At 50.4% G+C, this 14654-nt stretch overlaps 2 protein-coding genes across 2 annotated transcripts in view; one reads left to right on the forward strand and one right to left on the reverse strand.

Annotated features, from left to right (window-relative positions):
* The window catches only part of LOC142025982 (scavenger receptor cysteine-rich type 1 protein M130-like), a 329010-nt gene that overhangs the window by 146737 nt on the left and 167619 nt on the right, over window positions 1–14654 (reverse strand). The window lies entirely within an intron of this gene.
* The window catches only part of LOC142025968 (antigen WC1.1-like), a 90147-nt gene continuing 84638 nt past the window's right edge, over window positions 9146–14654 (forward strand). Inside the window, 2 exon segments of the mRNA XM_075018716.1 lie at window positions 9146–9273; window positions 9480–9532. Of these exon segments, the coding sequence (XP_074874817.1) occupies window positions 9146–9273; window positions 9480–9532 (181 nt within the window).

Raw genomic sequence — 14654 nt, forward strand, 5'->3', positions numbered from 1 at the left:
CTGGCAGCTCTGAGATCCCTGCATCTCCCTCTCTTGTAGCAATTAATCTGATAGTACCCCAGTCACAGGCTTTCTTTCAATTCTCTTTGCAGCCTAAAGCACCCCATTGGTCTGCAGATATGCCAGGAGACTTGCATAAGGAACCCACTCCTGTGGACAAGAAGGTGGATGTTCCCAGGAATCTCAGGAGGCATGGCATACCCCTAGCTGTGCTCAGGGAGCTGGTCAAATGCCTCGTCTCCATTTCTGTAATGGTGGCCTAGATGCCTGGTTCATGTGTCAGCTCTCTCTGTGGATGCTGACATTTACTGAGCAACCTGGTCTGACCTCAGAGCTGGCCCTGCTTGCAGCTGGGCATTGGACTACAGACCACCTGAGCTCCCTTCCACCCTGAATTATCCAATAAGCGTATGATGTAGAGACCCTCGCCTCCAATTTGATCTCTTCTTGTACAGCGTGTGGCAAGGCACAAGCTCCTGGAAGGGCTGGTGGGCAAGAGACTGTTGGGGAGTCTGTAGTCCAGCCTCCAGGCTGGCTGTGACTTTGAGGAGCAAGGAAGATCTCCAAAGGTGGACATCATAACAACACTCCTCCTAGTCTATTTTATTTTTCCCTAAGGCTCAGCCTAAAGCTCCCAAGACGCAATTTGTGGCTGTTGCCTCTGTCATATCATTGGCCACTGCAGAAGAGAGCTTGGCTCCACCACCTCTCCAGGTAGCTGTAGGCTCTTATGAGGTGGCCCCAGGCCTCCTTCAGCAGCCTAGAGAGGCCAAGTTCCCTCAGACTCTCCTCACAGCTCGTGCCTTAAGTCCCTCACTCCACCTTGGCAGACCTCCTCTGGACCTTCTGCAGTTCCTCCACTCTCCTTTTGAAATTGGAGGCCCACTGGCTCATATGGCATCATCCTGCTGCCCAGGCCCTTCTCCTCAGAGCACTCCTTAGCCGGCTACGTCTCTACCCATGCTGCTGCATGGAGTTGTTGTGCAGCTTTTGGGTTGGGACAAAAACAGATAATAGTTGTATGAGAAAAGATTAAAACAAATATAAAGCCAACCCAACAGGCAATGCAAAGGCAATCACTTGCCACCTCCCACAAGCAGAGTGACACCCAGCCAGTCTCCCTTCAACAGACACCTTGAACGACAGGAAACTCCACCTTCTTCGTCCTCTGCCCGAGCTTTTATTGCTGAGCTTGACGTCATATGGTATGGAATATCCCTTTGGTCAGATGGGGTCAGCTTGCCTGGCTGTGTCCCATTCTGTCCCAGCTTCTCTCCCACCCCCAGCCTACTCGCTAGGAGGGAGCAGAGTCAGAAACAGAGAAGGCCTTGACACTGTGCAAACACTATTCAGCAACAGCTAAAATGCTGGTGTGTTATCAACACTGTTTCAGGCACCAATGCAAAACATAACACCATAGGGGCTGCTACAAAGGAAGTGAACCCCACCCCAGCCAGACCCAGGACACTTGAACCAGGGTCCCAAAACTGGACACAGTAGTGTACAGGTGGTTTGACAAGTGATGGGCAGGGGACACAATAATTTCCCTCACTCTTTTGGAGAGGCTCTTCTTGCTACACTCCAGGACACTGCTGGCCACCTCTGCTACCAGGTAGCCCTGAATCATGTGGATCACTGCTGGATCGTGTTTTGCCTTCTGTCCCCCAGCACCACCAGGGCTGTTTCCTCAGAGACGCTCTCTGGCCAGGCAGTCCCCTTCCCCTGCCACTGCAGGCTGTTTGTCTATCCCAGGCGCAGGATCTGGCCTTTGTCTTTCTTGTATCTCACAAAGTCCCTGACAGGACAGTCCTTCTGCCTGTTAGGTTCCCCTGAATGGCATCCCAAGGCACAGGAATGCTCCTCCCAATATAGTGCCATCAACAAACGTGGTGAGAATTGTGTCCTCTGGGTCATGCTTACAGGTGTTAAACTGCACAGCGTCCAGGAGACTCCCCTGTGCAGCCCCACAGTGCCCCAATATATCCCCTGGCCTCCAGGTAGGGTATGGCCTCTTCACCACTGTCATCTCAGCATCATCATCCAACTGGTGTTTTGCCCATCTCTTTGTCTATCCATCCAGACCATAAAGTCCTAACTTGAGTAGAAGAATATTGAGGGAGACCTTGCCAAAAGTCTTGCTGAAGTGGAGGTAAACAACACCCACTGTGCTCCCCTCATGCACAAATGCACTTCGTCATGATGGCAATCATGTTGGCAAGGCCTGTTTTACCCTTGGGAAGTCCATGCCAATGTTGTCCTTTCTTAGGTGCCCAGAAATGTCACCCATGAGGAGTCACTCAATGGCACGTTCCTCATCAAAGTGACCTTGTACAGCCTGCGGTTCCCTGGGTTGCACTTTTGGCCTCTTTAGAAGATGGGCACAACGTTGGGTTGTGTTCAGTCTGAAGAGACCCCTACCAATTCCATGACACTTTAAAGAGGATGTTCCAAAGAAGTAACCATCTTCCCCTGTAACTTCGTTGCCACTATTCTGCCTGTCCTACGGTGTATTTAGTTGCTCTAGTCCTTCACGTAGTTACACGTGTCCTGACACAATGACCATTTCTGAAAGTCATCTTTTCAGATGCAGACTGCCTGGGCAAAGGCCCTTTCCATGATGCTCCACTGCTCTCCTTCCCTTACTCTTTGATCATCAAGATACCTCTCCCCTATGCAGCTGCTTTGAGCTTCAGGGAGCTAAGAGCTTGCCTGTCTTCCAGTAGCCTAATTGCCTCTTTAGCCAATTCCTTAATTGTGTTTATCTCTAACTTTTTAGTATCTGTCACAAACATTTCTCATAAGACTATCCCTTGTAGGAAGGCAGCCTCATTAGCAGCAGCTTGTACTTCACATGTGGTTGACAAGTGTGACTTATTGTTTATGAAACTTCATCATGGTTTTCTTTGCTTTGCTTGCAAATACGAAAAATTCTTCTGGGCCTGTGTGCAGCCAGTTCTCTAAGGAGAGCAGGGGGGAGATGATGCAATGGAGCTGTAACCTCCAGCTGTAGAGATCAGTGGAGAAGCCTGAGGCAAGGGACAGAGATGTAAGCCCCCAGGTGGCCAATGTCAGAAGTGCTGAGGTTTGAGCGGTGAGGAGCAAGGGTGTCCATACAGTGTCAGACCTCAAGGGACTGCTTTTCCCAGCTGTCCAGACCTCCAGAGGAGACACTCTGGATCATTATCACTTGGAGAATGCTTCTATCACCTCTTCTCCAAACGGAAAAGTAAGACAAACTACCCTTTAAAAGAAAAAAATCATGGGTATAGGTGCACTTTGAAATCTTCCTCCTTAACTACACTAGGAAGTTTTTCTAATTAGCTATACAAGTCTTGCAGACTTTGAGATAATTGCAGGAAGACACAAGGCTCGTTAGGGCTTTCTGTATTTTAATGAGCCCCATGGTGTGTTTGAGGCTCAGCCCATGAACCTCAGCTACTGAGAGCAGACTGAAAGAAACTTCTCAAGAAGTCAAAGTCAGAAGCAAAGTACCTTGAAGCAGTAATGGGCCCCACTGAGGGCCATTCCTGGCAAAGCCTCCCCAGGGACTCGTTAGAGCAGAAAACTGGAGGCTGTGATTGCAGGTAGGCAAAAGCACTGTGCAGGTGGCTGTAGTGCTGAGAAAACCCTTGCTTTGTTTTATGCAGCAGAAAGGCCAAGCCCTGATCCCCAGGCCCTGGGAAGGCAGATCCTGTCCCTCATGCATGGCTCAGGCCTCTTCCTGGGTCAGCAGGATGTGAGGGTGAGCAATGCCAAGTGTAGGGAAACTGTGCAACACCTCCCAGCCTCCCCAAGCAGGGGTGAGGAAGGAACTACGTCCAGAGCCTCAAAACCAGTTTTGCCTGGTAGGCCTTGGTGGCAGAGGCAGCTGACAAAGCCAGGACAACAAATACCTTGGACCTGTTCTGCCTTTCAGCCTTGCCAGAGCACTTGGCCATCTCTACTGCAGGCTGTCATAACCTGTCCCATGCCTTATCTCTTTCCCTTCAGGCTGTTGACATCCACCTTGCTTTCCCACCTAGCTCTCACCCCAGCATTTCTATTCCTTCACTGATGTCTCTCCAGCCTGGCTGGGTTTTGACGGGAGAGGGCTATTTAGACCTGGCCTAACTAACCGAGCGGGCAGGGTCGACCAGGAGTTCCTACTGCAAAGGACGAGGTAGACCTGGCCTCCCTAATGGCACCATTGGAGTAGACCAGGCCTCCCTAACTGCGCAGGCTGGGTAGACCTGGCCTCCCTACTCGCGCAGGCAGAGTTAGACCAGGTCTCTTAGCTGGTGCCGGTGGGGTAGACCTGGCCTCCCTAAACGCACGGAAGGGGTAGACCTGGCCTCCCTACACATGTGGGTTGGGTAGATCTAACCTCCCTAACCGCTTAGGTGGGGTAGACCAGGCCTCCTGACCGGCGCCGGTGGGGTAGACATGGTCTCCCTACCTGAGCAGGCGGAGTAGACCTGGCCTCCCTGATGCGTGGAATAAACTTTACAACTCGGAGAGTTATAAAGCAGGCATGGTTATTTCAGCACCGGGTACACGGGGGACTGCACCACCTGTCGTGCACACCGTCAAGCTCTTTAGTGAAGTTTAAATACCTGTGTGATATAAATATTAATTATATTTCCCGGAAACCTTATACATATTCATTACATTTCAGAGAAAACATTAACATATGCAAATGCCCTTTGCGCAGTCGCATTTGTAGCCTTGGGTGGTTGTCGGGTGTTCTTTGGGGGTCTTATCATCCTCTTCCTTGCTTAACCGTTCTTTACTGTTGTGGAGGATCTACAGGGGTCATCACACACAGGCCGATGTGATCAAGTGAAGTCCATTTACTACAACGTTTGATACAGTTATATACCTTATGCGCTTGTGCACGCGCCTTATACAATACTCTAATTGGTACAATACCCCGTTTCACGCGACACTATCTTATTCTGTATTGGCTGCGCAAGCTTCTTCACGAGGTGTCCAGCAGTCACTTATCTCATTCTTCAGCATCCAGGTGTTGTTTGCCAGGCTCTTCTTATCTTCTTTTTTCCCAGCGTACAAGGACACAGCGTCCTTGTCTGCTCCAGCGTTTTGTAAACTTACGCTTCGTTCCCACATAATGGCTGGATTGCTCACATGCCTTTCTCCAGCTGAGAAATCCTCAACAATTCCCCCTTTTTGGTTTTGAGCAATCCAAGCTTACTTAATAATTTGGGATGCCATTTTTCCTTAACAAGCTGAACAAGGTAAAATTATTGCAATAGCTAAAATCACAATAACTACAATAATGCCCATAATTCTTTGAGCCAACCCATTACCCCTAATGACCCAGACCATGAGGACTATGAGGAAGATGAACCATCCATACATTCTTGTGCCATCTTGCTCCGCGAACTCAGCCCAGCAATCGGTAGGTGCCAGCTTTCCGTGGGCATCCCCACAGAGGCAACGATGGCCTCACCGCACAGCAGCCCGATGCTCTTCGGAAAATCCCGGTTTCTATACATTTGCAGAGGAACAGGTTTCAGCACACGTGGCCAGCGGGTGCCAAAAGTCCGCCTCGCTTGCAATCTATGACGCATGCACTCGCTGGCCAGGTGCGCTGCACGAGTCATAGTCATCTTGTCTATTGGTTCATAGGCTTTACGATGCAGTAGCAATGCACAGAGAATCTTGACCTATTATGTTATCCAAGGTGACCTATACATTAGTTTTCGGTTGAGGTGGTATTCATGTTGCCACATCATCTATGATGCTCCAGATGATGATGGTCGTGCAAATCGAACAGGAGTCCGTCGTGGGTCTGTATCTGTGGAAACACAATCAACCTTGTTCCCAGGTTATTAATGGAAATAGACCTTACCCCTAATGTTGGCTCTAACTTTTGCGTTTACCCCACACTGTCTTCCCGTAATCACACTATGTTTAATCAAATTATGCTTAACACACCTCTTTACCTAAAGCAAGTTCTACATACAATAAGGCACACTGTTCTAAAAACCTCTCTGAAGGACTCAACGTCCGCTAGTCCTCTAAAGTGTAATACTCTATTAGTCAGAATCTGTTGGATCAGTGGCTCCAGCACCCGCCGGTGCCGCGCCAGTTGCCGCTGGGACGATTCCGGGTCCTTATACATTACCGTGATTCCTGTACTTTGTTGTGTCCTTTCTGCCTGTGAAAGAGCATGATGCACTACCATTCGTGGGTCTTTGTGATCACCTGTCAATCTAAGATAATCTAGCACAAAAAAGGCTTTGGCCAATCGTTCCTCTGGGAGTAAGCCCTGGGTTCCCCCCTTTTGTTTTTGCAGCATGCTCTTTAGGATCTGGTTGGCCCGTTCGACAATAGCCTGTCCTGTGGGAAGATGAGGAATACCTGTACCATGGTCAATCCCCCACAAATTACAAAATCAAGCAAATCGTATAGGACCATAGGCCGGGCCGTTGTCCATCTTAATTTCTTTAGGCACACCCAGCACTGCAAGAGAAGCGTGAAGATGTCATTCAATATGTAAGGCCTTTTCTCCAGTTTGTACCGTGGCCCACATGGCAGCAGGATAGGTATCAATCTGCACGTGCGCTCGTACCCAAGAGTTCTACCGGAGGGGCCATATCGTTATTAGTGATACCGCAAAGATTCCGCACCCACTGGCTATCTCCCACAAGCTTCTGGACATCATGTACTGTTGAAATTTCTAACATTGCTAGCATCTATGTGCCACCCCAAACACTTCCAAGGTGCTGCCTTTTGCACCTTTTCAGGAGTAATTATTACTCCGCGATGGCTTGAGATGTCCTGCAATTGAGTTAAAATTTCATCCTGTGGCAAGTTCCTTCCCGCCATCAAAATGTAACTGAGGAAACTGCTTCCTTACAGGCTTTAATGCCCAGGCCACATATACCTGACACGTAGTGGGGGAATTGCACATTCCTTGCGGTAACACGACCCAATGGTATCTCTTATAGGGCTCTGCCTTGTTAATCGATGGTACCGAAAAGGCAAACCGTTCAGCGCCACCTGGGTGCAAGGGAATGGTGAAAAAACAATCCGTTAGATCTATAATTAACAAATCCCATTCTTCTGGAAGCATAACTGGAAACGGCAAACCTGGCTGCAGGGCTCCCATACTGTGCATCACTGCATTCACAGCTCTGAGACCATGTAACAGTCTCCATTTCCCAGTTTTCTTGGGAATGGTAAATATTGGTGTATGCCATGGACCAGTAGAAGGAACAACATGTCCCGCTCTCAATTGGTCCTCAACTAACTCTTGTATTTGTAGCAGCCTTTCAGAATTTAGTGGCCACTGATCAATCCAAACAGGTTCATCTGTTTTCCAGCTAATTTTCAGGATTGGCCGCCCCCAGTGACTGCTCCTAAAAAGGATGGGTCACTAACATTGCCTTCATTTGGCTCAATAAATCACGGTCTATGAGGCCAAACAATTCAGTTGGGGTAGTCATGACATACGGACGCGTCGTAACGTTTTCACCGTAGGGGAACACAAATGTAATCGGAAGCTGACTTACTAAGGTGGCTTGTGTGCCCCCTATCCCTGCAATGCCAAAATTTGGATCGATCAGTGGCCATGATGGAGGCCAAATATATCGTGAAATAATCGTAACATCACCTCCTGTAGCGATTGTCATCAGTTTCTTGACGATAACGCCGTCAGGCCCTTCCAATTGCACTACCTTTTCTGGTTTACCGGTTGTTATGTCCATGGCAAGGTATACCTGTGGTTTCCCTGTGGAGCCAAATCCACCATCCCCATGTTGTACTTCACCTGGATTTGGAACACACGACCTGAATGGAACTAATTGTGCTATTCTGGTACCTTTAGGAATAGAAACAAGAGGGATTAAAACAAGAATCATAATGTTCACAGTCCCACAAAAATCTGCATCAATAAGCCCTGGGACTACCAAAATTCCTTTTAGAGCTGTTGAAGATCATCCCATTAAAAAGGCACTAAGCCCGAACCCCAGAGGCCTCTTTATGTTGCTATCCACCAAGTGTACCCCTGTGTCCATCAACGTAATGTCTACTGCGGTTTCCACATCCACGCCGGAGCTCCCTGCAGCGGTGGATCTGGTGGTCACGAGGCTGCCTGAGGGCTGGCAGCCCAAGATCCTTGCGTTTGTGTCGTTGTGCAAGGGGCCGTCACGGTCGGTGTAAAGTTTCCCTTCTTCCTGTATTCTTGGTGGTATTGTCATCTTTCTTAGCAGAAGCTGTACATTTGCTCCTAATGTGTCCACGTTTGCCACAGTTAAAACACTTGACCAAGGGTGTCTTACTGGCCTTGTGCTTCTTTGTAGCTCCTCGTGGAGCTGCGACAACATAGGCTGTTTTCTGTGAGTCCACAGCTCGATCCATGTATTCTAGCATATCAACGATGGCCGCATTTCTCGGCAAATTACACAATGCTCTGCGCGTCTTCTCATTAGCATTTTCGAAAGCGAGCATTTTGAACATGTTTTCTTTCATTTGCTCGGTCATGTCAGGGTGGGCATAGATTGCCCTATGCAGACTATTAATAGACTGTGCGAAAGGTTCATTATGCTCCTGTTTCACCTGAGTAAAAGTATGGTTTCGAATATTGTCTGGTATGGAAAGAAAAGCTTGATAGGCCAAGAGCTGTGGTAGGTGATGAACTGCAGTGATACATTTTAACTGGGCGTTCCCTGATGCGAAGGGTCCAGTACCCATCAGCATCTGTGTCGTTACTCCCTATAAGGGATCTGTTCGTTGTCGTGGCGTTGCTTGTTCCCGATCACAGAACGTCTCCGACTGCTGGAAAAACACCAACATTTGGGCGGGCTCCAAAACCAAATGTGCTAGCTGTTTAACATCTTGAGGTATCAGCGTATCAGAAGAAAAAATGAATTGCAGCAATTGTTGAGCTAACACAGACTTAATACCATTCTGACTCACAGCATTCCTTAATCTCTCAATGACCTTCCAGTCAAACGCCTCCCATTTTTTCTGTCCATTTAATGCAATAACTGGGAATGCTTGGAGCATAGTCCCTTTATAATGGCATCTCTTATTATTCCCCTCCAATGCCTCTGCCTTTCTTCTGCAGAGGCTACTGCAGGCGACTCCGCGCCTATCGCGGGCGCAGTCGGTTTCACCGTCTCGGATTCCGAAAGGCGGGATGGATGAACGGGCGGTGGCGGGGGCGCGGATAGGCCTGCCCGGGGACCGGCCACGGCCACGGCTGGCGTCGGCCAGTGCATGGCCGGCTGACACGGGCCGCTGTCAATGGGCGGGGGGGGCGGAAAGGTAGGGGAGGAAGGAGAGGGCAGGGGGAGGGGGGCAGGAGAGGGCGGGGGGAGGGGGGCAGGAGGGGGCAGGGGGAGGGGGGCAGGAGGGGGCGTGGGGAGGGGGGCAGGGGCCGAGGGAGGTGTCGGAGGGGGCGGCGAGAAGAGGGCGGGAGGGGGAAGCGGGGCCGGTATAAGGTGAGAATCTTCGCTCTCTTGCCCTCTCAGTCCATCCTTTCGGGAGGATGACCGTTTCTCCCTCACTTCTGGTTCTTCCGACCGTACTGTCAGTTTTTGTAATTGGTACACCACCTCCCTCAGGAGCTCTTCAGACCGTACTGTCAGTTCTTATAGTTGGTTCACCACCTCCCTCAGCTCTTCCATCGCACCACCTGATAGAGATGGTTCCCTGTCCCCCGCAATCCGTTTATCTGCATTAGTCACCCCCGAGTCTTTCGGCTTCGGATCTGTCAGGCGACAATCGGCCCCCCCTAATTCCCCTGTTTCTTGCGGAGTAACAGACGGGGGAATTTTTTCGGCACCAACGACCTGGCTGGGTATAGGCAAAGGCTGTGTCTGTGCAGGCGTCTCAGCGTTAACGGAGATGGATGTAGATATATTGTCAAGTAAAAACAAAATAAAAGAGCTTTAGTTCATCATCATGCATACAAAAGAGTTCCCTTACAGCACTGTCCTGATACTGTTATTACTGTTATACCGCTAATTCCGAAACTTCCTTGAAAGCTTCTATATTATTCGTCAGCTCCAAACCTCAGGCTTCTAAGACACACAAAGTACTAACTCAAATCTCTGCAAACCAAATCTCTCCCACTTTCTTTGTCATTGTGACAGTTACACGACCGGACTTCGAGTGCTGAATTGGACATTACTCAGAAACTAAACCTAGCCACCCCCAGTGCCTCTGACATCTGAGGATAAGCTGGAACGCCAGGGGGGTTATTTTCTGCCAAATTCCTTTATCCTTTACCGCAACAGTGACTCCAGGAACAACCCCCACTATCCCAGTGAGATTCATCTCACTTGTCTCAGAAAGGCTCATTGCCAGTTCCTCTGTCTGCTGTGATACCCATCCTTGGCTTTCTGGCCTGTGCCTTCAAATACACAGTATGGAAGAAGCGTGCCTGTGGAACATCTCACTTGTGTAGTCAGAAGGGGTTCTGTAAGCATCAGCAACATTGCCCTCTAGAAGAAGGCATTTCTCCCCTTTCAGAAGGCACAGAGCACATCTAGGGACTCTTAATACACTCAGAAGCACACCCCTCCATGTTTCACCTCTCTGAACTTCCTTCACCATTTCTTTCAGCAATGACCAAAGAAGAAAAAGGTTCTTCCTCATAGGTGTCCTACCAGGAGAGAGTGGAAAAGAAGGACCTTAGCCTCCCACAGTGTCACAGAAGAGCGGAATGCACCTCATTCAAAAGAGACCAGCAGCAGTATGTTGTAGTGAGGTAAAATAATAATTTGACAGAGTTCAGTAAGTTCAATGGAATTTAACAAAGTTTTAACACTGGTTTGACAAGGCTCAGTAAGTTTGATGGCAAGGTTCACCTTACTATTTATATATAGAGAGAGAACATTTATAAAGCTATAGAAATCAGATTAATATAGCCACAAAAGCATAGGTATGAAATGGATAAAACCTCCTTTAATAAGATCTAATGGATCGAAGAATTATAAGTGTGAACAGAAACAAAAGGAAAAGGCCAGGCTGGGGTCGCCCACTTCACCAGGCTGCAGAATAAGCCCTGACTAGCCTGATATGTGTGTGGGGAGACTTCAAGAGGGTGGAAGGCTGCCTGAAAGGTGGTGGGGCATGGACAAGCTGGAACATGCCCAAAGACTATGGCCCCTTTCTAGGACGCCTCTAAGGAGCCCCCATAACAAATCCTGTCACGTGCAAAGAAGGGTCCAGTCCTATGAGCCAGACTGGGAGGCTCCCACATCCCAGCCCAGCCCTGCAGGGTGGCCATACAGGGTTACTGGGGCAAAGTCTGGGCTTTGCACGGTGCAGCAAGACACAGGCCTTGTGAGCTGTGAAAATAGAAAACCAGGACCAAATGCCAACCTCAGAAGAACATGTGCATGGGGACAAAGAGGAAAAGACCTGAAGGGAATGCCCAGAAAGAACCATATGAACAAGAAAAAACAGCCAATGGGCCTATGAACTGCAAATTTCATTTTGAGGTATCGCACTCAGAAGATGAGTGGTGGTGGTGGTGGTGGTGGTGAGCTCCCTTTCCCCATGGTTGTAAGGGATCTCAGAGCTACCTGCAAGACTCCTGCGGGGTACAGTCGGGTGCTACATGTTTTGCCTCGTCCTTAGGTTGATGACCTGATTGGATGTTTCAAAAAACTCCAGATGACTGAGGGAGGGGAGAGATCAGGAGTGGGCTGGGACTTGCCTGGGTCCACCTGAGCCACACCAGCCAAACCCAGTACACTCTGTTTATATCATGTCAAAGGATGGGGAAGGGGGTGGTGGTGGTTGACGGAAATGCATTGAATACTGCAGGACCTGAGCAGGATGCAAATGGTATGGAAGAAGGGGTGGAGATTGTCCTGGGTCTGGCTGGGATGGAGTTCATTTTATGGTGCCATGTTTTGTGCTGATGGCTAAACCAGCATTGATAACACACTGGTGTTGTAGCTATTGCTGATCAGTGCTGGCATAATGCCACGGCCTTCTCTGTTTCACGTTCTGACCCCCCAGCGAGGAGGCTGGGGCTGGGCAAGAGGCTAGGAGGGGACAAAGTCAGGAGAGCTGACCCCAACCGACCAGAGAGGTATTCCGTGCCATATGGTGTCTTGTTGAGAGATAAAACTGGGAGGAGACTTTCTCCAAAGTAGCCATTGCTGAGAGATTGCTGGGCCTCAGTCTGCTGCTGTGAATGATTGCTTCTCCATCCCTTGTTTCATTTCCTTTTTTCCCCTCCACTTACTAAACTATGTTTCTCATCAGCCATGAGTTTTGCTCGCACTTTTGCCCTCCCAGTTTTCTCCCCCACCCTGCTGTGGGGGAGTGAGTGAGTGACTGGGTGGGGGTTTAGCTGCTGGCTGGGGTCACTGCACCACATGAGCACATAGCAAACAGGCTAGTATGAGCTTGTGAGGTCACTGCTGCCTGAGTAACTGAGAGGCCAAGAGTAGGCTCATGGCTTGTGAAGGAGCTTGTGAGGTCACTCTTGGCAAAGTAGCTGATAGGCCAGGACCAGGTGCAAAGCTTGTATAGGTGCTTGTGAGGTCACTGGAGACTGAATACCTCAACTACCAGTAGATGGCAAATAGGGGGATATGTGCTTGTGAGGTCACTCTTGGCTAGAGTAGCTGATAGGCCCAGAGCAGGCCCGTGGACTGTGTAGGTTCTTGTGAGGTCACTGCTTCCTGAATAGCTGACAGGGCTGGAGCAGGAACGTGGATGAGAGGAAATGCCCTCAAGTTACGGCAAGGGAGATTTAGGTTAGGTATTATGAAAAATTTCTTTACCGAGAGGGTTGTCAGACATTGTTATAGGCTGCCCAGGGAAGTGGTTGAGTCACCATCCCTGGAGGTATTCAAAAAGCAAGTGGACGGGGTACTTCAGGACATGGTTTAGTGGGCATGGCTGGTAGTTGGACTCGATGGTCTTGAAGGTCTTTTCCAACCTAAATGATTCTATGTGGTTTGTGCGGGTGGCTGTGAGGTCACTGAATCCCAAGTAGCTGATAGGCCAGGCAAAGGCCAAAAGCTTGTGTAGGGCGTTGGGAGATCATAGTGCCTGAATGCTTCATAGGCCGGGAGAAGGCCCATGGTTTGTACAGGTTCTTATAAGGTCACTCATGCCTGAAGTAGCTAATAGGCCAGGGCCAGGCTTATAGATTGTGTAGGTGCTTGTGAGGCTACTGGTGCCTGAGCAGATGATAGGCCAGGAGCTGGCACATGGCTCGTGAACGTCTTTGTGATGTCAGCGGTGCCTGAATACCTGACAAGCCAGAAGGAGGTAAGTGGCAGTTGTAGATGACATCATTGTGGCTGAGTGGCAGATGGACCAGGAGCAGGCACATGGCTTGTGTAAGAGCTTGGGATTTCACCGGTGCTGGAGTAGCTTTTAGGCAAAGAGCTGGCATATGGCTTGTGTGGGAGCTTCTGTCGTCATCAAAATAATATTTAGGCCCCACCAAAATGCAGCTTTTTGGAAGAACCATCATCAGTGGAAGCCCATACACAGCGCACGCATACACGTGTGTGACAGTGTAAATTGTGAGTGCACAGCGATGACCATGGGAGGGTGTGAGGTCACATCCCCAATGGCACCCCATGGCCGTGGGGCTCAGTACAGAGCGGCCGCATGCATCAAAGGGGCATCATGAGGGACGGGATGCGCCCGGCCCCGTCTCTGCGAGGCCGAAGGAGCAGCCCCTGCAGCCCTGGCTGGAGCAGTCGGGGTAGGGGTGGCTCGGGGGCACCGCAGGGATGTGCCTGGGCACGGCGCCAGGAGAAAACCACAGACTTCCTCCGGAGCGCGGGGAGCTCTGCGAGGTCACGTGGGCTGTGGTTTGTGCACCTGCAGGCTGCAGCTCCCGAGCCACCCGCGGGGAATAACGGCCCCTCGGTGACATGCCGAGAGTCAGGGACACATTTGAGCCTCTGGGCTGCATGTCTGCTGCTGGGCAGGGACATGTCCCAGCTCCGTCTCCGGCTTCTGCGAGGGACCCACCATGGGGCTCTCCGGGGAGGGACGAATGAACCAGCACTCGTGGAATGGAGCTCTTCCCCTGGCCAAGGACCTTTCCCATCTGCTGCTCCCAGCAGAGCGGGGTCTGAAGCAGGGGCAGGGGCTGTTTCCTTCCCTTCCTGACACAGCCGCCGGTGCAGTCTCAGCCCTGTGATTCCCATGGCACAGGGGTGGCTGGACACTCGCACCTGGGGCTCTTGGATGTGCCCAGTGCAGGAGATGCTCAGTGCTCCTAGTCCACATGGCACAGTTCAGGGGGTGAAAAAACTGTTCCCCCCCCACAACTGGTCCTGTCTTGTGACAGCCCCCCACCACAGTGACGTGACACCTGTAGCGGAGCCATCTCTCATATATGGTCATGAATGGCGCTGGAGAATTTCATTGGAGGGCTGGGCTGTGTCGGAGGGGAGATGGTTCCCGATAATGTCTAAAAAGGTGCTGCTGCTTCAATTGGCTCCTCCTGTAGCTGGGTTGGCATCTGCAGAGATATATAACCCTCCCATTGCTGTTGTCCCCGTGAGTTCCCGGGAGCCGTGACAGGGAGTGGGGTGCAGCAGGGCTGCGCCGGCAGGGCAGGACTCTCAGGATGGGCACTGAGGGACTCCTGTCCCCTCAGGTGCTGTGGCTGCTCCTCTGGGTACAGCTGTGCAGGGGTAAGTGCTGCCTCCCTT

Source organism: Buteo buteo, chromosome 31 (assembly GCF_964188355.1).
Source record: "Buteo buteo chromosome 31, bButBut1.hap1.1, whole genome shotgun sequence".
Taxonomy (NCBI): domain Eukaryota; kingdom Metazoa; phylum Chordata; class Aves; order Accipitriformes; family Accipitridae; genus Buteo; species Buteo buteo.